The sequence below is a fragment of the Amblyomma maculatum genome, chromosome 11 (genome assembly GCF_055883805.1).
Source record: "Amblyomma maculatum isolate TAMU_Amacu chromosome 11, ASM5588380v1, whole genome shotgun sequence".
In the NCBI taxonomy this organism is placed as follows: domain Eukaryota; kingdom Metazoa; phylum Arthropoda; class Arachnida; order Ixodida; family Ixodidae; genus Amblyomma; species Amblyomma maculatum.
Genome location: NC_139354.1, coordinates 117531949 through 117559544, shown reverse-complemented (window position 1 = coordinate 117559544; position 27596 = coordinate 117531949). Strand labels below are relative to the sequence as shown.

General features: G+C 45.2%; 1 protein-coding gene across 1 annotated transcript; it reads right to left on the bottom strand.

Moving 5' to 3' along the window:
• Positions 1 to 3245: 3245 nt before the first annotated feature.
• On the bottom strand, positions 3246 to 7305 carry LOC146174831 (uncharacterized). The gene is made up of 4 exons (XM_084585464.1): positions 7299 to 7305; positions 5888 to 6093; positions 4540 to 4753; positions 3246 to 3599 (listed from the first exon to the last, which is right to left on the bottom strand). The coding sequence occupies exons 1-4, from the start codon at positions 7303 to 7305 to the stop codon at positions 3283 to 3285; spliced, it is 744 nt and encodes a 247-aa protein (XP_084441590.1). The 3' UTR covers positions 3246 to 3282.
• Between the last annotated feature and the right edge of the window lie 20291 nt (positions 7306 to 27596).

The following is a 27596-nucleotide window of genomic DNA, read 5'->3' as shown; positions in this document are numbered from 1 at the left end:
AAGGGAGCAGCTGCAAGATGCAGGCGAATCTAAACCATCTTCTCTTTTTAGTGCAGGGCAGTAATAAGCAATGCCTTAATTTTATGAGTGACTCGTTGTGTTTGCCTGCGCTCCCTTGCTGAGAGGTGCAGAGTGAATATGTGGCAGGTTTTTTCGACTCATTTTGCCTCGCAGTGCTCTTGCTAAGCGGAGAAGTAGAGACCAATCCAGGCCCCTTGAATGTGTCTGAACAGCTGGAAACCATGATTGAAAATCAGAAAGTGTCGTCTAGTGAGCTAAAATGTATCGAGAAGAAGTTAGAGGATCATACATCGGAGTCAAGCCGAAGGCTCGTTTCTATTGAAGAAAAAATAAAATCATTTGCGCCAATAATAAAGAGGGCAGAATAATGTAAAAGTTCAATTCTGGAGATACAAGAGCAAATTATATCACTCTGTAGGAAGGTTGATGACCGAGAGTATCGCTCACGGTGTAACAACTTGATTATCTTCGGGGTCAAAGAAGACAGCACAGAAACTTCGAATAGCCTCAAGGATGCTGTGTCAACAGAAGTGTTTGAAAACAAAAAACAAAGAGTTAAAGTCGGAAGCGCTGAACGCATACACCGCTTCGGCATGTGGTACCTTCACGTGTTGTGTTTTAGCCTTGCAAGCAGCTGATATACATTTATCAGGTTCTTGATTACTCTAATGGCCACATCGCTAGGCACCCACCAAAACGTTATCTCAAACTCTCCGTGTTTCAGTTATCACTACCCGATGTATATGTCGCCTATTAACGATTAAGTTGCATTTCTGGACCGTAGTGCTGTTATTGCGCTGAGGGAGTCTGTGTAGATTATGCTGTTTTAATGTTGTTATTTGCTATTTGTTCTGCGGCTAAGGAAAGTGCATAGCATTCAGCTGTGAAGATTGATGCACACTGAGGCAACCTTGCTGTTTTCCCCTATTTAATTTACTACGGCGTTACCAACGCAGTGTGTTTTTGAATCCTAAGTATAAAATGTTTTCTAAATCTTGTATTATTCTTCCAGGGCTAGGAAATCGTTTTATATATGTTCACGTGGTGTTTGTTTTTTGTGGAACTGCGTCAATGAAAACTCACATACAGACTTGAAGCTGTAGAATGGTGGAAAAGTGTTAGGTATTCGGGCTATCCCCGGAAATGCATCCAGTATGTTTATTTCTTTGCCTTTCACTTCTTAACGGAGGAGGAGAGGTATGATAGCTTGGGGTTTAGTTGATAAAGAGTGTAATGTATGGGCATTTTGTAGCTACAGGATAACAGAGATGTGTTTAATTGGCAGCGAACGGATCTTTAGTATGTAAGAGCATGTGTGCATTGTTCTTCTGCCTTCAAGGGGCGGTTCCTTTGTTTTCAAATAAAGACAAATTATCGGTGATGTGCTTTACGCACCGGTTGAAAGCCGCAGACCTGAATAAAGTACTGGGTCCAATCGTTTGAGATAGGAGGGTCTCGCAGATTCGTGCACTATGCAGTCATAGTCAAGGCGCGAGCGTGTAACGGAACGGTAAAGCGGCATCAGGACCTATCGGATCCCCAATGTTTTCGAGAAAGCATTTCCAATATGTACAAGAATTTGGTGGCTTTCTTTTTAGGCTGCTTATATGAGGAAGAAACGAAAGTATTCTATCGTAAGTAATAACTAAATATTTGTGTTCATGTTTTACTGGCAGTGCGATGCCATTGCGGAAGAGGGTGGAATCATTCTGTATGCCTCACTCGGTGAAAAAAGGACCGCTACTGATTTTTGTGTAGAAAGTCTGAATCGGCTCCTGTCTGCCCGCACTGTAAGAAGTTCCGTGTTTTTATGCGCTGCACAACGCAAAAGCTACGCCATTGCTGCTGTAGTCGAAGAAAACCGTCGCTTTCCTGTGTTTGTCCGTCGCGCGAGCTCTCCTGTGGGGGAAGGAAAAAATTGAGAGCTGCAGGGTGAGGGAGTGCTGTCGCCGCCGGCGGTATGCCCGGTGGCGGCGAAACGCCGGCGCCTGTTGTTACCTGTCCGCTTGAAGAACACGCATTCGTATCTCGTCCCGGCCATGCAACATGACCAGCACACAACTCCCCCCCCCCCCCCCCCCCCCCCCAAAAAAAAAAAAAAAAAATTAGCGCTTGCGATTTGGCGGGAGGGCTACGGGGTGGCACCGGGAGCTGTCAAAAGTGTCGTGGCCACGGGAAACAGAAGGAAGGTTCCCCGTCTAATGCTTGAGTAGGTAAGTGACATTGTTAATGGTTTAAGGCCTTTTTGCGGCTATTAGTGGTACCATTGCCGCACGTCTGTGCAAAGTCGCCTTTACTTCATAGCCTGCTAGCTGTGTGGGCCGCCAAGGTGTGCTTCATGCGGCTTCAGCCTTGACTGTTCGTTCACTTGTTCATCAGCACATGGCGCATTGCTTCTCGCAGTGGACATGAGATGGAACACTGGCTGATACTGTAGGATGGAGTGCGTAACAAAAAAGCAAGTGGCAAGCTTCCCCTTCGCGCCATTCACACCATTTCGCAGAGGGAAGCCCCGCTCTGTATAGCGACATTTTTGACGTTATATTTATAGCGCCTTCAATTACGTGTTTTTACTTGAAGTACATATGTTGTAAGGTAGAATGAGAGAGAGAGAGAAGATGGCTACAAAGTATTCTCTCAGGACAAGGGTAGAGGGGAACCCTCAGTTCTCAAGCAGAGCTAAAGTTTAGACAAGTGCACAGAATGATCAGCTTCTCTTCCCTTTCTTAGGCACTGAACGATCACAGGCATTTAACTTTAAATAAACTATTATGATGGTGATTTTAACGTATTTTGTCGAAGTAGCAATTTTCATGTCCGCTCGAGGTTGTAGTGCTGTAAATACAGGTTGTCAGGATTTCCTAGTGCAATGCTCAACTGTCATTAAGAGATCAAAGTTTATTTAGTTGTCAAGTGCACTTTTCTACCTTGACATTAAAATAGAGCATTCCTTTTTTAATGTAGTGAAGAAAAATTTGAGCCTGGGTAAACTATTTGTTAACGCACGTTCGAAAATAAAATTGATTTTGTGGAACATAGTCAAGGTATGCTGACGTCTGCAATATGGCTGAATGGTTCCAAGTTTTAATTTAAAGATTTCGGCGAGAAAAGTCGAGTTGTTTCGCGATGATTTTATAGCGAGATTTACATGATTTTATAAATATGCACGTCTACATAAAGGTCAAACTTTATTATTTGTGAAAATTTTATTTTTATTAGTACTAAACATTTGCGCGTTATGTGTTTGATGTTATTGTTTTATTAGAACCGTTGTTTATGTCGCACATCACGTCTCGGCTTACGGAACGTTTTTTTGACAACTGGACCTAAATTATTCACTCGTTCTGGTAATTCTTTGTTGTAGATATTCTTGATGGTTTGGACGACAATGGGCAAAACGATGGTGTACATACGTACTTTAAAATCTGTCCATACCCTCTGCGCCAAGTCACGATCTTTCTCAAATTTATCAAACTTCGGCCCAGATGTCGACTTGAAGTCAAAGAAGCTGGGTGATGTCATTGTTTCCAGTTCGAATGCGGTGATAAAAACTGATTCTTTGCTGAACGCAAGCTCACCTGGAAACGAAAGAAGAATGAGACATTTTCTTCGGGTGGAATAGGTTAACTCTGTTCTTTTAAGTAAGCAGAAGGGGCACCCTAACAATCGACGCGTACACAGGTGAAGAAAGACGTAACTCCACCAAAAGTACTACAAAATCAACAGATGAGCAGATAACGTATTCTTGCCTGAGTTGTGACCCCCAGCTATAATTACCGGCATCACCTTAAGTAACCAGTATATATAATTAAATTGAAAGTGCCATTTTTTGTCTCTTACACCTGATGCCTATCTAAAATATCCATTTGCGCTAATAGTGCAAGCTTATTTTATCCACCCTCTCGCCTTTTCCATACGGATCCCCATAGACGCCACTGCTCCGCAGGTACTTTACAAAACCATTTAAGGTGCTTTTAAACCGATAATGAAATACTCATCGAAAAATAATGAAATAAAGTACGTCTTTCAAGATGGTCTTTTCCGAGCACCACCTTAATATTACTGCATGCTCGGTATTAGTGAATTCTTGATTTACAACTCAATTTATATACACAATTTTATTGTGAGAGCGTTTCTTTCCTCATCAGTTGCGTCATAAGAGTGTGTCGCCAAAGCATGAACTTACAGTAAGAAAAATAATCCTGCCCACACCATCCTTCCGGATACAGCCGAGTGCCTAACCACTACTCCACACCGAATTCCTGCGAACGTGTTCATAATTTTTCTTGTCTAGCATAAGGATGTTGGAGAAACTATAGAGCAATAAACAAAACCATTATAATATAACGATAAGAACCATTTCTAGCACAATAATAACACATAAATACTATTAAAAATAAAACAACTCGCCTCATGCCGCTACCAACATCAGTTCAGGATTTTTCCAATGCAGGATCTGTGGCGCTCTCATACATTTGCAAATGAAACAGTGAACGGCATCAAATCTGTGGGACTTACAGCGTGTCGGCTTGCAACCAGACTTTTCTCGCAGCATCACCGTCAGTATCGCGGGATTTTTCCCATACGTGTGTGGCTGTATTCTTGCAAGGACGGTGAACTTCTGTACGATCTTCGAACCGTAATAAAGAGCCCCGTGGTACTTCACACTCATGCCGACGAGATTGAAGTCACACCAGACAGTCAGCAGCCGCAAAAACTGTTCGACTTCGACTTAACAATGCTGCAAAAAAGTCACGGCTGCATATCTCAGGTGTTTTCCTTTACTGACTACATCTCGTTATTTTACATCCTGTCAGTGACACTACAGTACAGCGAAGCGGGCATTATGTACGCCTATGAGCTGAGCTATGATGCGATGATTTATCTAAAATTACTCAGCCATCTTATTTACTTTTGATATCAACGGCCAACATTATATATAGAAATTGAAGGATGTTAACATGGAAGCTGACTGAGCCCTGGAAGGACAATTCATTTTGAAATTATTTACCCTCAAAAATGTACATTTCGTAGATCGTAAATTCCAGCAATGCACATATTTGAAATGGCACCGCGGAGATCAGGTTCACTGTTTCTACAGAATAAAATAGACAAATGCATTTCGCATTTGATGTAGAGCACAGCTTGTAGGAAACCCGTACTGCTTCTTCAAGTACGAAGTGAAATACTAATTAAAACAGGTTACAAGTAAGCGTTCCTCATTCAAGGTGCTTACTCCCATGCATCAGGCTCATGATTGTTCTGTCACCTCGGAAGGCGTGACTCATTGCACTTCCACAGATATGGACACATCTGGAAAATCTACAAAATAGTCTACACGGTTATTTCAGTGCCATATTGTTCCACTATATTTGAAATTCGTTCGAAATATTTTATTGGGGTGCTTGGCCTACTTCATGCCTACCCAGAAGGCCTTTAAAGATGTTTGCTTTATTTTCAAGTAAGTGACATTCATAAAACGAGAGTTCATGACTGAAGACATTTGATCGTGAATACATTTGATCAAAAAGCATTTTCTCCTCAAAGGCTACACTCAACAACACAGCACGCTCTTACTCCTAACTTTTGGAATACTTTGTCAACAAATATTTCCATAATTCTTTTTTTAGCCACTTTGCACTGCTCTAGGGTGTTCCAAACAACGCTTACAAGCTTTCATGTTAGCCCTTCTGGCTTCAATCTTATCCTCCAGGTCTCACTGCAGGATGCCGGTTATTACACATACAATCAAAGGTGTTAGTTGTGTGGGGTTTTATGGTGCATAAATGGCTGTATCTATCATGCGCCCAACACAAGGTTCGAATAATCGTCAAAGAAATAAAAATGTTTGCGGTACCTCACTTACTGTAGGCTTGAGCTTTTTATGAACATTAAACATTGAACCGTTCGTGAGGTTGAAGCGGTACAGTGTACTATTTGGTGGTTCCTTCTGGTCGCGAATAGCGAAGTAAGCGCCCTTCAATGGAAAGGTGCTAGGACCAATGTTTTCGAGCAGCTTGTTCAGAACTTCTTGTTGCTCTCGCACGTTGCTGGCCCGGATACAATCTTCAGCTACAGTGTGTGCGAAAAAAAAAACAGCAACATTCGAATTACAATCACGGCCTCAAAAAGTCTTAGCTCTCAAGTCTAAAACATTTCTGGCAGACAGTCATTAGAACGAGGAGAAGGCTGCTACGCGCACAAATGGGATAGAATCGCTGAGAACCGCGTGCATTTGGCGCCTCGCCGGCAACGCTCCATTTCAACTGTACGGTAGACAAGAGTGTGCCATAATTTGTTTTTTGAAAGTGCAGCACTTATCTGCTTTAAGACATGATAACTGTGTAATAAATTCTTTAGTCCACCATCTTTAGCAACATTGTACCATCCGAAGCAAAAGTTTGCTAATGCTGGCAACAATAGATTTTGCAAACTGCGCAATTTTCTTCTCCGCCGCGTTTAACACAACTTAATATGCCGAGCAGTTAAAGCCATGCGCCGTTGGCTCTTCTGCTTCGTCCAACATCAAGAATGATTTTAAAACCAGATGACACTTCTTCATATCAGATTTAGATGCCTCTGGAGTGCCCAATTTTCAATAATGGTTCACAGTTTCAAGGAATGTTATAGAACATTACGAAGACAATTACAAAGGCTGAAGAAAAGCGCGGGATGAGACGTGATTTTATTAGGCGCAATTTACGACCAGTATATTCCAATGCATATTTTGCGTTCAGTGCTGTTACAACACTTAGAGAGGCTAAATAGATAACACTCGTTTAATGTTTTTTTTTTTCTGGTATTTCGGCGGCTACTGAGATGGCACGACAATCGGCAGTAAAAATTGAAGAGGACTGAGGCAACTGCACTGTTTTCCCCCAGTGGTCCCCTGCGCATGATATTTCTGTTATATGCTCGGAAATGCCGCGCGCGCCTGTACTGCGCCTTCATATCTTATATTAGGTCTAGTCGAAACCCGCCTGAAGATCAAATACCGCCGAGCCGTGTAGCTGTGGCACCGTATTAGTGGTAGTTGTAATGGTCAATGTTCATGTAAAATGAAAAAGATGCTGCACCTGTCTTTTTTGGCAATAGCCCGGCTCAAACGATTCAGAGCAGAATAATAGCAAATGACATTCCAGTTTAAACCTTTCAACGAGAGCTGGAAAGGAGAACACTAAACAAGCAAGGCAAAAGTAGGATCCTATTTATGGTTGGAATAGCAAACACACATATACTTCCAGGACTTCCTGCATATTTACACTACAATAGCTCACTGAACATGGCCTTGAGACTATCAAACTTAATCTTAAAATAAGCCAAATGAGTAATTCACCTCAGCATCATTTTTACATTTACGACAATGCTCTTATTTGTTGAACACGTCGGAGCTGCTACATTAATTTACTTAGAAAATATTATACTATAAATACCTCTCTCTCGACATGCTGCGGAAGTTGTGAAAAGAAAAAAAGTAAATTTCCTGCTATCAGCGGCCCTATTTTTTCGGACGCCTGCTATGATAGAGATCTTGGTAGTATTTGGCTTTTGTTTATTTAGGCGTTCTCTCAGCCCCGGAAGTTCGATACGATTGACCGCAGCTGCCTTGAGCAATACTGTCAAACTGTTAAATACAATCGAAACACACACACACACACACACACACACACACACACACACACACACACACACACACACACACACACACACACACACACACAGTGTGATGTGTTGTAAGATAAGCCACCGACAACTAAGAGAGCGTTCTATTGTTAAATGAATCCCTCTGATGGTTCGTTCGCTAAGGTGTTCTACTTTCTCAGCGTACCACGAACTTGCGGGGCCCATACCCGACCTCGATACCTGATGAGTGTGAGGGGACACGACCATGTAAGTAGTTTTCTATTTGCAAGTAAAAGATGCCGGATAAGTGAAAGCCATTCCTTTTACAACTTTGTCACTGCAGCTTGCCGGACTGCCGCTAAATTTGTTTACATTGGCCATAGAAGCAATTTGTGAGAGAGGTAAAACGGTCTTGTCTTACTACGCCACAATCAGGAAATTTCTCGTTCACTAAAGCGCCAATGAGAAACACATGTATTTAGGCGGGCCAGGAAATGGGCGCTGCTGAGAAAATACGTAAACCCGTGTCAGGTGCAACGTGAATGCGAAAAAAAAATTGCTACACGGCCTTCGAAATAAAAAAAAAATGCTACGTTTATGCTCGTTTCCACAAACTGTATTTTTGTCTTGTTCAACTTTTATATAAAGCCGATAGCAGATTTTGTGACCATGCGGCGTTGAATGAGCTCTCAAATAAGTTATTTTATTAGGCGAGACGGACATGCCACAAACAAATGTTAACAAATTCTAAGAGTATCAACGCAGAGCTCTCAGCACATTTACATCGGTTGACAAACGAAGAGAGCAAAAATGACAAGATCATGGTAATAGGAATTGTTTGTCTCCTATCTGCTCTTTCTGTTAAGAGAAAAAAGTAAATTATCTATAACTATGTCAGCGAAACTAGCTGCACAAACATTGTCTCTGCCCATCACTGAAGATCGTAACGCAGCCCGAACTACGATGGTGGAGCTGCCTTTTCTTTTTCCGTGCTGGGGTTTTCTTGTACACAGGTAGGGGAAATTCTAGCGTTGTAACTTACGCCGTTGGGTTCCTTCGATTTCCAATTGTCAATAAAGTGACTACAAATGAAGGAGTGCGGCTTCGACTCCGAGACTCTCGTGCCGTCACGCCTGGAGAACAGAAGGCACAAGGCATCCGGTAGCAAGCGGAATTTTAAAAAATTCGGCACTTTCCATTAATACACGGTAACCAAATACGTAGATTCGTGCCTCTGCCTTTCAAAGAACTATGCTTAGGTCACCCGCCACTCATGCTTGAGTGGAAACCCATTGAAATGAATCGACTTAAAAGCGCCCGACGAGTTTGCGTAGCTGCCAGTGCAGCCAACAACGCACCACGTTTCGCCAGCCTTGTTTGGCCAGACTTCGTTTCACTGGACATATTCACACAACAAGCCCAACTTTCTGCTCTCTTGAGGATATATTCACGCACAACATCATCTAAACCTTAGGATTTTCAATTTCCACAGAAACCAATGACAAACAGCACGCTCCAATGCGCTGGCAATGCGCCGGCTTGGGCTGGCGCATTCCAGCGATTGAGCGATGCACCGAGAGGCGGCGCCACCCGTTCAGCTGTCCGGTCCCTATAAGTGATGTGCATTTCTTGAATTTGTCATCTTGTTATAACTCTATAATAAGTGTTCTCGTAGAACTGGTTTTTTAAGTCTGTGTGTGGTTGCACTAGCGTGGAAACTACCATGTTGTCAGCGGTTTGGTTTCTGGGCAACATTGGCAATGGCCTCCAGTAAGTCTCAGTGTCTGCATTTTACTTCAAACCACAGTGGGAGAGGTTTGACAGCTCAGGGTTTAATGTTGAATAGCATCCTGGATGGTGGTAACGATGGTCTGACAGTTGCTATTGAAAGACATCTTATTTTCAGTATGTATTCACATGTAAGCAAGGTTCTACTATCTGCAAGGAACAGTTCATTTGTTTCAGCATTAGACATTTGATAGGTGACGTTATGTATGCACGATTTGCGAGGCCGGGCACAATTTGTGTACTGGGTTCAGTTGTTTTAAGTATGATGGCCACACTGACAGGTCGTACACTATGCTCCTGTATTCTAAAAGAGGGTGATAAATCTGCAGAAGGCACGCCTTGTTAGAGCCACAGCGTTTTCGTGAGAGCGCTTTAAGGATATTTAGGGCTCAGAAAGTTTTCTTTTCTAAGTCATTTTGATGGCAAAAGTATGAGCCTCTAATCAAATGTCAGTCTAAGAATTTGTGTTCTGGTTCACTGGTAGTTTGGCTTAGTTTAGGGACAGAGTGGGGTCAATCTGAAGCCCTCGTGATTGAGAAAAGAAGAGCTACACTTTTTGTGAAGAACATTTAAAACAATTATTGCAATTTGAGCCTACCATGCTAATAACCTGGAGGATTTGCACTTTATTAGCAGGTGATCAGCATATAACAAATACATAACTGTATTGTATTGTATTGTATTGGGGTTTTTTGGCGCATAAGCAACTCAGGCTATCATGCGCCAAGAGCAAGGTTAAAATCTGTGCTTATTTAAAAAGGGGAAAAAGGTTCGTTAAAGTTTACAGTTTATTCAGAACGTCTGCTTCTTTTAAAAAACTAAGAACACATGTTAAGTTTATTATTGCTCTTTCTCCTAAAAGTAATTTGGGATGGAAAGGGATGGCACGATCATAAAAAATAGTGAAATGCTTTCTCCGTAGTGTCTCTAGTTTTGGGCATGTAATCAGGATGTGGTTGACGGTGAGCACTTCTCCGCATTCTCCACACGTAGGCTTATCTTGTTTCATTAGTAAAAAGTTATGTGTGAGATGTGTGTGCCCGATACGCAGACGGCATACTGTAACCTCCATGAAGCGTTCTTGATGAGTGCTTGTTTCCCATTCTTCTATTTTGGGCTTTACGAGGTGCAATTTATTACTTTCTTGGTTATTCCATATAGACTGCCATATATCCTTTTGTTTTCGTTTAATTAACTTTATGCAATCCTTATAAGGTATGTTTACTTTCTCTATTTCTTTCCTGCCTGCTTGAGCAGCACACACGTCTGCTCTCTCATTTCCTTCAATGCCCATGTGGCTTGGAACCCAACAGAATATTATGTTATGTCCTTGGGTTGAGATCTTTATTACATCGTGTATTATGTTACCGAGTAATGGCATGACTGCATTTCTGGAGTTTAGAGCTGTGAGCACACTCAGTGAATCTGTATAAATAACACTGTTCTCGATGCCCTCGTACACAATTTTTGCTACAGCTACCAGGACAGCATAACACTCGGCTGCAAATATTGATGCACATTGAGGAAGTCGAATAATTTTTTCGGAGTTCCGATCCACTACAGCGCAGCCCACATAGGAGGCAGTTTTTGATCCATCCGTGTAAAACTCTGTGCATTTGCTATATTTCTCTTTTAGTGCGTGATATTCTTGTAATATATGTTCTGTAGGAGTTTCGCTCTTTTTGAACTGTGTAAGAGTGAGGTGACAGACTGTTGGAAAGTTGTACCATGGGGCCAGGGGCCTATTTTCTTGAGCGACATCAGGCAAGGTGTCCAGAATATGGAGCTCACGGCAAATGTCTTCAAATCGCATAATCAATGGTCTTGTTGTCTGAGGCTTATTTGTGAATATTGTTCGGGAGGGGCAAGTTGTGACACCGGGTAACAGATGTGTTTTTTTCGTGTCCTTATTTTGAGAACGTAAGCGCATGTGAGTGCATTTCGTCTGTCTTTCAGTGAAGGCTCGTTCGTTTCCACATAAAGACTATTTATTGGGGATGTTCTGTACGCTCCGCACGCAAGGCGAAGGCCTAAGTTATGTACCGGGTCTAATTTTTTAAGGTATGAAGGTCTAGCTGAACCATATACTATGCTCCCATAGTCTAAGCGTGAGCGTGTAACAGAGCGGTATATATGTAGAAGACATGCCCTGTCGGATCCCCAACGTTTCCGCGAAAGAACTTTTAGTATGTTAAGAGATTTGGAAGCTTTCTTTTTCAGTATATTTATGTGTGGTAGAAACGTAAGTTTTTTGTCGAACGTAATGCCTAGAAATTTGTGTTCAGTTTTCACCGGTAATTCTTTTTTATTTAAGTGGAGGACAGGGCTGTTCTGAATGCCTCGCTTGAGCGAAAACATAACTGCCACCGTCTTCTGAGGAGAAAACTGAAATCCATTTTTGTCGGCCCATTTCGCTAGTTTATTAATTGTTATTTGTATTTGCCTCTCACATGTTTGTATGTTTGAGGATGTGCAGGCTATCTGAAGGTCATCTACATAGAGCGAAAACATAACAGAATTTGGGATTTCTCTGCAAATGGAATTCATTTTTACAACGAACAGGGTTGTGCTTAGAATGCACCCTTGTGGCACCCCGTTTTCCTGAACAAAGCTTCTAGACAGGGTGGCGCCGAGACGGACTTGGAAAAAACGGTGTGAGAGAAAGTTATTTAAAACATTTAGCATTCGGCCTTGGATGCCTAGATCTGCTAAATCCCGTAGGATCCCGTACCTCCAAGTTGTATCATGGGCTTTCTCTAGATCAAAGAAAACTGCGAGGCAATGCTGTTTATGTATAAAAGCCTCTCGGACAGTGTTTTCAAGGCGTACTATGTGGTCAGTTGTTGAGCACCCTTTCTTAAAACCGCACTGATGAATATCAATAAGTTCCTGAGATTCTAAAACAAAGGTTAATCTAGTATTTAAAATAGTTTCAAAAGATTTCGCTAGACAACTGGTGAGAGCAATAGGTCTATAACTGTTAGGAGAAGTTGGCAGTTTTCCTGGTTTTAAGAATGGTACAATAATGGCCCTTTTCCAAGCTTCCGGCAATTTCCCTAGAACCCAAATTTTGTTAAAAAATTTCAGAAGTGCCTCTACAGAGGCTTCGGATAGATGAGCAAGCATCTCGTAATGAATTTGATCAGGACCTGGTGCAGTTTGTTTACCTCTAGCTAGGACTTTCTTTAATTCTTGCAGTGTAATTAAACTATTGTATGGTTTGTTCGTGCTGCCACTTGTTGGAAGCTTTTGTTTTTCAGCTGTGCTCTTATATTTTAGGAATGTTTCTGTGTAGTGTGTAGAATTTGAAACCTTATGAAAATGTTCCCCTAATATATTTGCCTGCTCTTCGATGCTCGTTTGCATACCAGGTGCTGTGAGAATCGGAATTGTATATGAGGAGAAGCTGCCATTTAGTTTGTGGACTTGTTCCCACATTCTTTTAGATGGTGTTGAGCTGTTTATAGATGTCACGAATTTCTGCCATGATTGTTTTTCGGCGTTGCGACGAATATAACGAGCTTTAGCTTTAACTTTTTTATAAGCTGTCAAATTTTCATATGTTGGGTATCTTCGAAACTTACCCCAGGCTTTATTTTGTTGTTTTTTTGCCTCCCTACATTCCCGTGTCCACCAGATTTTGCTGTTTTGTTGTACCATTGCTGAGGTTTGTGGAATGGCAAGGCGCGCGGCATTTATAATGCAATCTGTGATGAGTTTATTAATTTTATCTACGCTATGCTCCTCTGAAAATTTTTTTTCCAAGTCTGCTTCTGTTCTAAAAAAATCCCAGTCTGCTAAATGGAGTTTCCAACGTCGTGGTTTGGTCGGTATGACAGATGTTGAAGATGAAGATGATAAACTGATTAGTGCAGGTAGGTGATCACTCCCATATGGATTATTTAAAACATTCCATTTAAAATCGTTAAAAATAGAGGGCGAGCAAAAGGACAAATCTAAAACGCTCATCTTTCCTGTGTTTGGAGAACAGAAAGTAGGTTTTCCGGAGTTTAACAAACATGTGTTACTGCAAAGAATAAGGTTCTCTATAACTTGGCCTCGCGCGTCAGTTTTCTCACTTCCCCACAGGGGTGAGTGCCCATTAAAATCGCCTACTACCACGTATGGCTCTGGAAGCTGGCTAAAAAGATGTTCTAAATCATGGAGAGTTATATTTAGGTGAGGTTGAATATACACGCAACACACAGTAATGGTTTTATATCTAAGTAATGTGGCTGCCACAGCTTCTAATGTGGTGTTTAATTGGTGTTCTCGGGCTGCAATACCATTTTGCACTATAATGGCCACTCCACCGGAAAGTCTGCTGGCTTGTTGTCGGTCTCGGCGGAAGACTTGATATTTCGTTAGTATTTTTGTGTGCTTGGGACCTAGATTTGTTTCTTGCAAGCAAAGCGCAACAGGTGAGAGTGTGGTTAGGATATCTTTTATGTCGTTTATGTTGGTTAAAAGTCCCCTGCAGTTCCATTGCACTAGGAACACCATCTTATTCTTTTGTGAGTTTAGAAGTAGAGTTATTTTTCAGGGCCCGTGATGCGGGCCCTGTCTTTCTTGGATCGTTCCAAGGAGCTTCGCCGTCTGTGTGACGACGAAGGCACATGGCCATCTTGGCTGGATGTGTCCATCACCTCTTCAGAGGAGGCGGACAGTTGTGCCGGAGGCGCGTGTTCATTGTTTTTAGACCCCGCCTCAAGGGCAGAGGTCTTGTGGGCCACCGCCCCTGAGGAACGGGTGGCCTGTTTTTGGGGTGGAGTGGTACTAACCACTTCCACCAGAGGCGCAGAAGGCCCTACCTCAAGCTCACTTTGTGTGGCCTGGGCAGGTGTTGAAGGCCGGTGTGGTGCCTCGCCCCGTCGCACCACTTCGGCGAGATTTGGCTTTGCCGTGAACTGGAATGCTGTGCGTTTTGTCTGGAAGTATTTGGTTCGTGCTTCTTTGTAAGTTATGTTCTCAGTTGTTTTGATGGTAATGATTTACTTTTCATCTTTCCAAGTTGGACAAGCTCTTGAGTAAGCGGGGTGCTCCCCGTCACAGTTTGCACAGTGCGGTGCTGCAGCACTGTTGTCTGAATTATGTTCGTTTGATGCACATTTGGCACATGTGGTACGGCCGCGGCAGCTCTGTGATCCATGACCATACCTCTGACATTTGAAACATCTTCTTGGATTTGGTATATATGGCCTGACATTTACTTTTATGTATCCCACTTCAATTGATTCTGGGAGCGTGCTGCTGTTGAAAGTCAAAACAAGATGTTTGGTGGGGATTTCCTTGTCATCCTTTCGGATCTTGATTCTGTAGACACCTATGACATTTTAGTCAGCAAGTCCTTCTGCCATTTCTTCCTCAGTCAGGGACAAAAAGTCACTTTCTGATATAACACCTCGGACAGTATTGAGAGATCGGTGGGGTGTGATGGAGATGGGGATGTCCCCAATTGCCACAATATTTTTTCAGATTAGAGAACTGATGTTTGGTCCTGACTTCAAGCAAGAGGTCACCATTTGTTAGTTTGGTTACCTTGTAACCGGGGCCTAGGCTTCCTGTGAGACATTTTGATACCATAAATGGAGAGATTTTTCTAGCTGGGCTTTCTGACTGTTCACTATGAACAATGTGGTATTTCGGAAAGGTTTCTTTTTGTTTTTGCACGAACTGGCCTGTTACATCGGTCCGCCCTCTTTTGTTTGGAGGGCGATCATGTGTTGAAGATAGAGAGTCCATGAAAGGGTTTGCTTTCTCGGTAGTTGTGCCAGCCACCCACCACGGAGCCCAACAAGGGGGCGAGACAGGAAACTTGCAACAAGCCCTGCCGACGCCAGCTGTACACCTCTACTATAACCGAATATGGGTAACTCAGGGTAGCTACTCCACACAAGGTTAACCCTCGCCGCCAGGAAAAAAGAAAAAACAAGAGAGGAGGAGGAGACAGGACAGTGCCAAGAAAAGAGATAGGAAAGTGAAAGATAAGGGGGAGGACAGGAAAAGGCGACTGCCGATTTCCCCCGGGTGGGTCAGCCCGGAGGTGCCGTCTGTGGGAAGCGTGGGCCAAAGTGGTGTGTTGCCTCTGCCGAGGGGCCTTAAAGGTCCAAACACTCGGCATCGGCTCAACCACCAGGATCCCCTTTTCCCCAGACACGGCGATGCCACGCACGGCTAAGCGTGGGTGCTCGGGGTCCGTGGTGTCGCACAAAACACACAAACACCTGCTTTAACAGGTGCCCCCTGCGGGGCATTCGACATTAAGGTTTTAGCTTGTTTACATGTAGGATGTAGAACTGGTTTCAACAAACTTTATGCAGCAAATTCTTTTTACATTGTCCACCATGTTACTTTTTGTCATTGTCCATTGAAGTAAATAACCAGTATTTTACGTTTACACCGTCGTCTACTCTTAGCTTGAATGGGAATGTGTGGCATGCAGTTTGCAAAATAGCAATGCATCCGTCACAGCCATGCATCAAGGCTAAGTGGCTTGTGCGTAGAGGGACCAGCCGCTCCAGCTTCACGTCATCTGCCTCTTTGCTCCGGTGTGCAGACGTGCATTGAGGCAGAGTGGTTTATGTGTAGAGAAACCAGGAGCTTCTTTGTCACATCTGGCTGTTTGTTACGGTGTGCAGATGCGCATCGAGGCAAAATGGCTGATGTGTAGAGGGACCAGGAGCGGCTGCTTAACGTCCTTCGCCTCTTTACTACAGTGCACAGTCGTGCATTGATGCTAAGTGGCTTGTGCATGGAGGGCCCAGGAGCTGCAGCTTCACGTCTCCCTCTTCGCTCAGGTACGCAGGTGCGTATTGAGGCAAAATGGTTTATGCATAGAGGGACCAGGAGCTGCTGTGTGGCGTAGTCTGTATACTTGCTATGGTGCGTATCGAAGTACAATGGATGGCCCAATCCGGCTCATGTGTAAAGGTACCATGAGCTGCTGCGTCATGTCATCTGCCTCTTTACTATGGTGCGCAGGCATGCATCAAGGCAAAGTGGCTTATGCGTAGAAGGACCAGGAGCTGTTGCTTCACATCTGCTATGATGCGCAGCTGCGTATTGTGGGTGGTGGTGCAAACATTTCCATCAGATACAAATACAGGAGGTTATTCACTAGCTGACCCTGAGGGGGCCTGTCCTGACAAAAACAAGGGGTCTCTAGTTTGGGACCCCAGTGGTGGTAGAGGGACTAGAGGAAGTGCACGCCACGCACTCGCATGTTCAGCCTGAGTGGACGACTGTGTACCTGCTATAGCTTTGTTATTCATAGAATAAACCTAGGCCAAGTTGGATAAATTATAGCTCGCCTCATATGTGGTCAGCAAAGAAAAGCCACTCCAGAAAATCTGATGCATTTACTGTCATAGGATTCTTATTCATATACATGCTACTGACAAGTCAGATTCTTTACCCTCAGAAATGCCAGAAAAACAACCAACCGTGCGTCTGTAATAGTCTAGCTTGCTCTTTCTCTGCAGACTTGAGTCAGATGTGTGTTCCATTGCTGTGGATGGGACAGGTGTGAATCTTTGATTTTAAGCTTGCAACAAGTATGTTATTGTAGTTTAAAGGCAAAACGGTACTAATAATCGTAGCCCCCCGTGGCCTTTATCCCCTTTTTATAGTGTTGCTAGACACTGAATTATTAGTTTACTCTGCACTGTTTCTGTCTAGTTAATGTGCGGAGATGTACATATATTTATATGACTTGGAGTTGTCGACTTTGCACTTAGAAACATTGTAGCGTTATCTGATGTGTTGCTTTCATTTCTTTAATGATTTCTGTAAGGGATCGGTGGGTATGCTAGGCACCATTATTAGTCTGCTCTTTTTGGGTCACCTGTTCAATGCCCAGCTGCGGCCGTCTCCCACCTGCCCTCGGACAGGAGGCGGAGAGACGCGCACAGAGAGGCAGCTACAGCAGCTACAGTGCTTAATGGAAACGTAGGCAGAGAGGGAAAGAAGTCCCCTCTTCCGAGGACTTTGCTGTCGCACTCGAAGACGCGGGGACAGGCAGTTTGTTCTCATTGCTGTGTCATGTAGGGGGCTCATTTTTTTTAAGGAGCTTTACGAACAGTATACAACTAAGGGGTCCTTAGTACTAAGCGTACTAAGGGGTCCTTAGTATGCTGACTGGACCCATCACCCGGAGGCAGCACAGCTTTGAAACGAGCACCTCTTTTGGAAGAACTGCTTATCGTTCAAAGAAAAAACAATGTCAGGTTGAAGGGTGTAAGGCCCTCTTCCTTGTTGAGGAGCCCATAAAAGTGACAATTATTCAGTGCAGGCGCGCTGAGTGGGGTCTCGTTGAGGATTCCAACCCTGGATGTCAACAATGGCGGGAGATGGAGGCATTGAAAAAGGGCAAGTGTGTAACAGTGACGGTATGATGCGGAGCGGGGGGATGTGGGTTAGCTCTTCTGATGTGGTCCGCAATGGTGCTGACTCGGACGCCAATAATTGCAATAATTGCCCTGTAAAAGGAGCTGCCAAGGGTGCAAGCTTTGGGCAATGGTTGCGCACGTGGGACACCGTTTTGATGGGTTCTAATCTTTTTCTTTTTTTATTTCCTAGGGGAGAGAGTTTGGCATGTGACCTAGTGAGCCAATCATTTCGAGGTCCATTCTCTAAATTCCGTTTGTTGTGAAACAAATTTGTTGTCCCTTTTGCATTGCTTGTATTAGGGAGAGGGTGAAGAACCTTATGAAAGTGGAAAGACATGCCAAAATGTTTGTTAGCCAGTCATGTGTGAGTTTGTTGTCATTGGGGATGAGAAATGTGGGCGGGGTCCCGAAGTTAATGAAATGGCCTCGCGGCCTGGAGAACTCGTTCTGAGCTAGATTTTGATCTCTTTCCTCTTCGGCATAGATCATGGTCATTGTTTCACCTGTTGTAAATACGTACATTCATGTATAAAGTTTTCAGTTCATCTTCCTCTCCGTGTGCAAGTTCTTGTGGCCAGATGCAGTAAATTCACTATTTTTATTTCTATATAACATGGCTTTCTGAACATCGTGAGCTCTTTTGTCCAATCCTGTAAGAAAGCAGCAAAGCGCTCCCAAATCTTCCTCAAAACTGTGTGATATCTTTAATGCTAACTGCGGCTTGGTGTCACTCAAAACATGTAGTTGAGGTAGATTTCTTCCCCCCCCCCTCTTTTTGTTCGTTCAAATGAGGACCAGCGGGCACTAACTCTTGCTTTTGTAATGCCCTAGGCCCCTCCTTAAGGCAGTACTCCAATGTCAATACCATTTTTATAGCTATGGCTGTCCAACAGCACTAATGTCTTTTATACACTTCTTTTACTAATCTCTTACCCAGGTGGTGGCTTATACTGCGGGGGCGAAAGTCTCTGGACAGTATGTCTGGAGATTTTGGACTAGAATCGCGATGTAGACGAATTGTGACCTTATTTCTCTTGCACACATGAAAGAACAATGTTCAACTTTCACATCGACAAGTATGGTGCGAGTTTTCTGGTCGATGTGAAAGTTATGTGCTTTGATTGCAGTTTGTGTAGTCCACACACTTTTGTCCCCGATATTACACAGGGGCAAATTAGGCGCCTTCACATGGGCAGTTTCTTTGGCGCCCACTACCTTCCCCATAAAAAAGCTAGTGTTTCTTGTGAACAGCTGGCTGCATTTATAAAGACCATTATTTTTTTGTAATTTGTTGTGTATAGTTGAGAAATCCATGACATACATGCACAGCTGGTTGCCAGAATTATGCAACCATATTTCAGTAACTAACATCCATGCTGCATGCTGCCAGTAATACATCAGGAGCTTGTGGTTGTCAGCTTTTTGTGTTTTGTGTAACTATAAGCCTTGCTATTGTAATGTCACATATAGCGCTGTGGGTAAACAAATAACTTTACTTTTAACTCTTGTAGAAGCATGAACACTGCGCAATCACTGCGGCGGGCTATGCTTCCACATTGGGCTTTAGCCACATGTCAAATGTCTATCTTTATTCTGCTGCAGCAGCTTGCATGTTATCAGATAAGTTACTTCGTCGCAGCTGCTCTAAGGAGACGCTTTCTAGATGCTTGTAGCCTAGATGTTGATGTCGATATACCCCTGACACGCCCAGGGAATGTCTTCGGTAGAGGGTACATGGAAACCAGCGAAATGTGCAGTTTACAGAACAAAAAGGTAACAATTTTAAATGATGTTATTATTGATCACTTCTTTTCAGAGCAGGAACAATGACTTTAGAAATCTGCTTGTTAAACCGCTGAAAATGCAGGTTTCTGCCGCCAATGCGTACCTGTGTAATACTGCAATGCTCTGGCTGTGCTTTATGTTCATATACAGCATCCTTTATGCTTAGTTTCTCTGCATGTGCACTCCATGTCTTGGGCATTGCTGAGGGTGCATAGCAGCAAGCATAACATGCCATGTTTGGTCAGAGTGGCATGTTCAAAGAGACGACATAAAAACATTAAAATACTGAATGCCAGGTTCTGGTCAAACTACGTTTGTATCTTTTGTTATTCTGCATGGGTTTTGCTGCAGTTATATGACCTTTCTATATAGTATGTGATAGTTCTGAATGGAGATGCATGCGTACAGTGCCATCTGGAAAAAGCAACTGAGAAACTGGCAGTTGCCCTTGGAGATGTGTAATCAAAGTTCAGCACAGATAACTTGAATTTCATTTTCCCTTCTATTGCAGGAGGAGCCCAACCTGCTCTTTCCATCTTAGGCCTGAAAGACCAGCAACAGCTGATCGAGCAAATGCACAGGATAGTAACTGCTCCTGGAATCCCGGCCTGCGGAGGCCGCCCACAGAGAACTCGATCATCTCCTCGCTAATTCCGAAATATTAGGTTTCAATAAATACCTTTACCTCTACCACCTCCCCAAGGGAAGAGCTGTCACGGCCAAGGATAATTAAAAAAAATGATTCAAGTAGATTCTTAATACTCCAGTTGGCCTGCATTTTACCATGCCATTCCTTAACATCGATATTTTTTTAGTGTAGACTATTTATGCATGCAGTTTTTGCAATAAAGCCAAAAAAATGCTTTTTTTACAACCTCACATGCTGGTATGCCTATGCACTTCGCATGTTTTCAGGAATGGTGCGTTTGTGTAAAGCTCAGCTAGCATATGTGCCTCTTTGATGGAAGTTTTAATTGCACACTGCTGTTCAGTGCTTTGTGTGTGAAAGTAAAGCAGACAACAGGAAACTTGAACCTGTTGCATATTCTATTGTCTGCTTTACTCTCACGACAAAGGCATTGAGCACTAGTATGTGACTGAAATTTCCATGGCGCATGCTTGCTGAGCTTTACACGAATGTTATTGGCAAGTTTTTACACCAATAACGGGCCCTGCAAGCAAGTTCCGGGAAACGTCCGAATGTCCGCCTCCGGCTGTCCGTCGGACGACCGTGGGACGCGATCCATGGCCGTCTGGGGTATTTTCCGTTTTGTACAGTTGGGTGGGTGGGAGGTTGGCGGACCTCGCAGGACAATCATGCTCCAAACCGGCCAGGTCAAAGCCATCCAACAGTGCCGTCGCTAGGAGGGTGCAGCCCGCACCGTACGCAGCGCTCAGGGGCGTGCAGCTGGACAGTACGAGTGAGGGAAGGGTGGGGGGTGAAAATTATTATGTAAAGGCGCGCATTGGTGCCGCTGAGACACTGACCGGCAAGTGCAGAACGAAATTTGTTTTTCGTAAGTAGTGCTTGAAAACACATGCTTAGTTTATGCCAGACTCTACGTCATTTTAACGTTGGGCCGGGCCTGTGTACGTACTATAATGAGCAATATGAGCAGAAACACGCGAGCGCATGACAAATAGCCTCGAAACCCACTCTGCTGCAAAACGGCAGCTGATTGCGAGGTGCTAGCGATGATAAGGCGCTTATGGAGCGCAGATTGTGGACAGTGCCTCTAGTTTTGCGCTTAATACCGCGCTGTTTACTATCTTTTTTTTCTATGTGGTTGCGCGTGTGTAGTTCCTAAATGAATATTTTCTGGTCAACGTTTTAAATTGGCCCACATAGAAAATAAAGGGTTAACAGTGGTATTTGTCGCAGAAATACAGACAGCACGGCCCACGATCTGCGCTCCATAACCACCTTATCACATCTAGCGGTCGGTGCCTTGCAATCAGCTGACGCTTTGCAGCAACGCTAGCAAGACCGGAGTGCCAACAATTGGCGCAACCGCGGCGCCCTTTCTACTTTGTTTCCGACAGCAGCAGCAGCCAAGTGGCTTTCAAGGGCCATGCGCTCGCGTGTTCCTACTCATATTACTCATGATAGCACGCGCGTGCACCCTGGAAGCACCAGCAACCCGATACCCATGAGAAACCGGACCCTCGCACAGGAGCGCGCACCCGTCGCACGCCGCCGGCGGCCGCGCCGCCGCATCGTCTGTTTGTGTTGTGTATGTTCACTCTCCTTTCCCAAGCGGGGACCGCTGGCAGTATATCTCTCCGGGAGAGGGGAGTGAGGAGGGGGGCTGTTGCCGCGTCGCGCCTCCGCGCCGGCTGCGGTTAGGCCGTTAAGGCCCGTTCACACTTGCGACTTGCAGCGGTCGCGCGACCGTTTTGGTCGAAAAGCGACAGTCGCAAATGGTCGCATCGGTCGAAAAGCGACTGCCGCGGGCCGATCGGGCACTGCTCGAATTTTCAGTCGCGCGACTACTAGTCGCAAACCATTTCACCAATCAGCAAGGTCCCAGAGTACTCGATCGGGCACCTTCTCAATGCAATTAAAGAATACCCCTACCTTTTCAACAAACTGAACCCGGAATTCAAAGGCAGGGAGAAGGATATGGCCTTGGAGGAGATTGGAAAGATATTCGGACTATCCGATAGGTACCATGAAATTTTGAGAAATGGGTTTTTCACACAGGCGCAACATTTTATATTGACACCACGGTGATTGACACAGTCTATTCGTCGTTGGCGTTCTCCTGGAAACACGAGAGCGCGGCATGCGCACGGGCTCGCCTGAAAAAGTTGAAGTGTCTGGCAAGCGGCCGCTACCGACGTTCGCCCCAACTGTGCCTGACGAACGAGAAGGCGACAGTCGCAAGTGTGAACATCGGTAGTGGCGAGCTCCTCTCCTCTGGTCGCGCGACTGGTAGACGCGCGACCTCATCTAGTCGCAAGTGTGAATAGACCTTTAGGCTGCGGTTGCCCCTAGCGACGCCACCGGCCACCCACAGACAGTCAGGTAGCGCTGTAGATCACGCTTAGGCCTCTTCGGCGCTTCGCAAGCTTTGCCCTATCGCCTCTTCGGCGTCTTTTGTTTTGCGTGGCTACTCTGTTGATCCTCGTGTTCCCTCGTGCAGCCCCAAGTCCCGTCGTCGTGTGGTCGGTAATGAGCTTAGAAAGCCCTATGTACGCTTACGTCGTGTACGAGGACGGTGGAAGGGCCATCGTTCACGTTTCTTTGATCAAAAATTTCAATCCGCAATCCACGAAAGACCTTGCAAAATCAAAACATCTATTGGCGTTCAAAGACCGACGATGACGAGGAAGAAGGATATTACATCGGCGATGTGGAGGAATTGGCTGGTAAGTGGTGCAGTATTTAATTCATTCATATTCGGTAGCCCTAATTAGTGCTCACTGGCGTTCCAGGTGAAAATATCCTGCTGGGAATCTGCTGGTTTGTATTGGTTTTTGTTGGTCCCAGCAGAAACCTTGCTGGTTTTGTGCTGGGGCAGTTGGACCCAACATCACTAGTTGGTTTCAGTTGGTCCCAGTTGGAAATCTGCTGGCTTTGTGCTGGATCAGTTGGTCCCAACTGGAAATCTACTGGTTTCGTACTGGTCTAGTTGGTCCCAACAGTATGAGTTGTTGGTTTCTTACTGGGCCAGCAAGAAGTCTGCTGGCTTTAGTTGGTCCCAACTGGACATGTGCTAGGTCAGTTGGTCCCAACAGCATCTGCTGGTCTCTTTCGGGGCCAGCTGGGAATCTGTTTATTTCACTGGCAATTTCTCTGGGGCCCACGAGAATCCCCGGCAATTTCTCTGCTGGCTGAAATGGCTCAGTCAGTAGAACTTGCAAGTGATTTTTCCCAGGGCTAACAGGTTCACAAGTATTCTAATTGAAAATTTGGTGCCTCTACTACTTTTGCTCGTTCCATCTTGAAAGCATGCATTACTAGCCTATTACTGGGTACACACAAACTGGCTTTATAAGGAGGTTTACTGGCCTCAGCGAGAAATTCAAACTGGCTTGCTTCTTGGCTAGTTGACCAAGTTAGTGACCAACTAAATATATAACTGATTCCACAGTGTGTATGAACAGCGTTTTGGCAATAAACTGCTTCAGAGGTTGAAAGTAGTGTTATTGAGCATAAGCATGCCCAATACATTTGATTATAACACCATATTGAAATAGTACATGTACTGCCTTGTTAATTTATGTTTGCAATCAAAATTAGTCTTTTGGGCAAATTTCATAACATGGAGCATATAGATAGATAGATGCATTTATTGAAAGAAAAGGCAGAAAGGTTGGCCGAAATAATTCAAATCTGGCCTGCTACTCTGCACTGGGGAGGGGGAAGGAGAGATCATGATGGGTGACGATGTGGGAGAAGGCATATGAAATACATATCTACAGGCACAGTGGCTAACCATCTAAATTACATTATAGGTATTCAAGTGAGTTCATCACATGAACTAATTAACCACTAAAATATTGTGCTGTTTGTCATTATTTTGCACCCAAATGACATGATTTCAGGCAGCAAGAAAACAAAAAGCAATTCTTGTAATTTTACAGCAATTCTAACTTTATTTTCAAATATGGTTTACTTAAGTATAAGTGGAACCTTAGCACACAACTAAGACCTGGTGCACAATCTGATAATTGGTGCACAAGATGGCACAATCTGATAATTTGTTTGTCATGTAACACATATACTTTATTAATGCTGGAGACTGCCACAGATATATTTGATACAATAGAGATGACAATAGAGAAACACACTCATGTTACAACAGTTTGCTACACTTATATTTGAGTAGTGCCAAAAGTGAACAGCACGTTACCAATTTAAAATATATGTTGTCGACAGAGACGCCACGCATGTTCGGAGAACGGACGGAATGCGCGCAGACCCTCTCCGGGGTCCCGCCTCGGACTCGACGGGGGGTGCTCTGCTCCGCGCTGCGAAGTAGCTCTCGGGTTACTCTGCCATTCCAACCCCGGACATCTGGTGGGAGAGGGTGTGCTGAGAGGGACCGAGTGGACCGTGCCGCCACCGAAACGGATCCTTTTCGGGCAGTGTGTGTTCTGCACGCCGTGCGAGCGAGTGTTGAAAACGAAGGGACAATAAATCTGTTCCGTTGTTTTGTTTTTGACGACTGTGTCGACTACAGAACTTTTTCTCAGAAGTGGGATTTCAACCAACTACCTTCCTCAACGAGTGCCTCTAAAGTTATTCAACCACGAAAAGCCACGATGATGCTACGTTCGAAGACAACGAATGGAGGACCCGAGGGCGAGGTATCAAGACCGGTTCACTCGACGAACGAGAGCGTACAGAACGAAGGCGAGACGCAGCCCAACGTCGAAAGGGGATCCATGTCGTGGCTGCAACGGCAAGCAGCCACAACATGGACAGCCCCAACGAAGCAGTGCCCGTTCCCAGTGCCTTCGACTTCCAGGCGCTGATGAAGGCGGCGATCCAGACGGCGGTACGAGAGGCATTGCAGGGAGCAGCCCAACTAATGCAATCGGCTCAATCGCCACCACACCACCCGTCGGCAGGTGCATCGGGCGTCGCGGATGGACGATTGGCGACGGCGAGCGCGCAACTGGTGCCAATATTCGACCCATCTTTGCACGATCAGCCAACGGTTGAGACGTGGCTCAACAAAGTTGACAATCTGGCTGCAGCTTACAGTTGGAGCGACCTGCAGACCACTTGCTTCGCCCTCACGAAGCTCCAGGGCGTCGCAAAAACATGGTATGATGGGCTCACAGATGTCCAACGAACTTGGGCCGACTGGAAAGCTGAAATGAAGAGGCCGTTCCTTCGGCATCCAGTTTCCAACGCACATTCCGGGACATGGAATCACGAACGAAGGAGCGACACGAAAGTGTCGAAGCGTACTTCTACGACAAGCTGGCCAAAGCAAGGCGCTGCAACATCGGTGAAGCGGCTTGTATCGAGTACGTCATCACTGGACTCAACGACGAAGATCTGGTGCGGACCCTCAGCGTCCGAGACTACGCAAGCCCAGATGAGTTGCTCCAGTGCATGAAATGGCTCTGCGACAGAACGGACACCATGAAGCAGACGAGACCTAAGACGCTCTACCAGCCGTTGGATGCTCGACGTTCACACCGCGTCCAAGACGGCAACGACTGCGTAGCGGCAACTGCTCAACGTCCACCTCGCACCGGAGGCGAATCGGCAAAGGCATCCGGATGGAAGTACAACGAAAAAGGCGAGCCACTTTGTTTTAATTGCTCTTCATGCGGACATTTTTCGGCAGCATGCCCAAAACGTCAATGCAAACCGCGATGCACACATTGTGGAAAATCGGGCCACGAAACCAAAGATTGTTATTCGAAGAAAGGCTCGACAACTAGCAACGGAACAAAACCAGCTGTCCTTGAGCAAGAGAGCAACGACGATACAGTGGGCAGCATGGTGCCAAATCAGAAGTATTTCATGAGTACAAACGTGAACGGGAAGCCGATTAAGGCATACGTCGACATGGGAAGCCAATGCATAACGATGCGGCAGAGCGAAGCAGGAAAGTTGAAATTCTCATACGAACCTCTAAGCCGTCCCTTTACGATCAGCGGGTACGGGTCGGGAAAAACGATGCCAAAGGGCAGTTTTGAAGCGAAATTGACGGTGGACCAGGCTACAGCCGACGTCCAGATCAACATTGTCCGGGACGATGTACAAGCTGTCCCACTGCTTGTCGGGCAACCCTTTACCGAGCAGCCGCACATAACAGTGGTGCGCCGCAAAAATACAGTGCGCATTTTCGAGGAGCATGACGAGTCGGAGGATGAGCACGGGACTCTGGCACACTTAGCTGTACCAGCCCTACCACCGCGCCGAGTGAACTTGTGGGCAAAGGAGGCTGTTGTCATACCTCCGAATTACGTCGGCTTTGTTGCACTGGGCAGTGACGTTACTCACAGTGACATCTTCGTCCACGGAAAGTTGCACAAGCCACGCGGCCAATACGTACCAAGCTGTGTGCTGAGGGAAAACGAAGGGTGCGAGCTATGCCTACCTGTAGCGAATGTATCAGTCTCCGCTGATCATCACGCAAAACCGGAACATCGCAAGGGGAACATCGTGCATGGAAGAAGAATATTCGGAACCATTCATTCTCGTAGGCTGCAACGAAAAAAAGCCGACAAAGGCAATCGCTGGAGCTTCGATGCGCCATGTTGATGCCCTCAGCAGGGTGCCTACCTCGGAAGCAGAAGAGATTGATGTTGCAAGAAGCATTAATATCTTTATAACGGAGCTCACCGACGACGACTGGTTGACGCTAGCACAGAAAACGGACCCAAAGTTACAGTCTATCGCAGACTCCTTGAGGGGATCGTCAAAGACGAAAGAAGTATGCCCTGATAGAAGGCGTGCTTTCCAGGAGATTATTCAACAGAATTCACGTGAAGAACGCAACGTGCACACCTAAGGCCAACGCGCAGGTCGAGAGGTACAACCGAATGATAGCGCCCGCCATTGCCAGTCTATCAAAACGAGGCGACAGAAAGGACTGGGACGAAACTCTAACGCAGGTGCAATGGGGAATCAGCAACACCGTAAATCGAGCTACGAAAGCGACACCATTCAGTCTGCTTTTCAACTTTCACCCACAAAACGTGACAGGCGACCCAGTTGATGACGCCATCGCACTGGAGCTTGTCGCCAGCCTACTTAAGCTACGGGAGACGGCAATTGACAATATTCGTCAGAACCAGAAGAAACAGAGAGGCAGTTTCAACAAGCGACGAAAGACAGCGCCCAGCTACCAACCAGGCGACATGGTGTTGATCGAGAGGGAGCCAGTTTCAACGGGAGAGTCGCGCAAGCTGTGCCCAAAGTACAGGGGACCGTACATGGTCGTGGAAACGCTTCCCAACGAGCGATACAAAGTGCAAGACTTCCCCGAAGTACAGCGTACCCGGCGATTCTACGAAGGC

Coding starts and splice junctions, on each gene's coding strand:
- LOC146174831 (XM_084585464.1), bottom strand. Junction 4,754..5,887: donor ATAAAAAGCTCAAGCCTACA/GTAAGTGAGGTA, acceptor CAGCATTGTTAA/GTCGAAGTCGAACAGTTTTT. Junction 3,600..4,539: donor TGGTTGCAAGCCGACACGCT/GTAAGTCCCACA, acceptor TTTCGTTTCCAG/GTGAGCTTGCGTTCAGCAAA.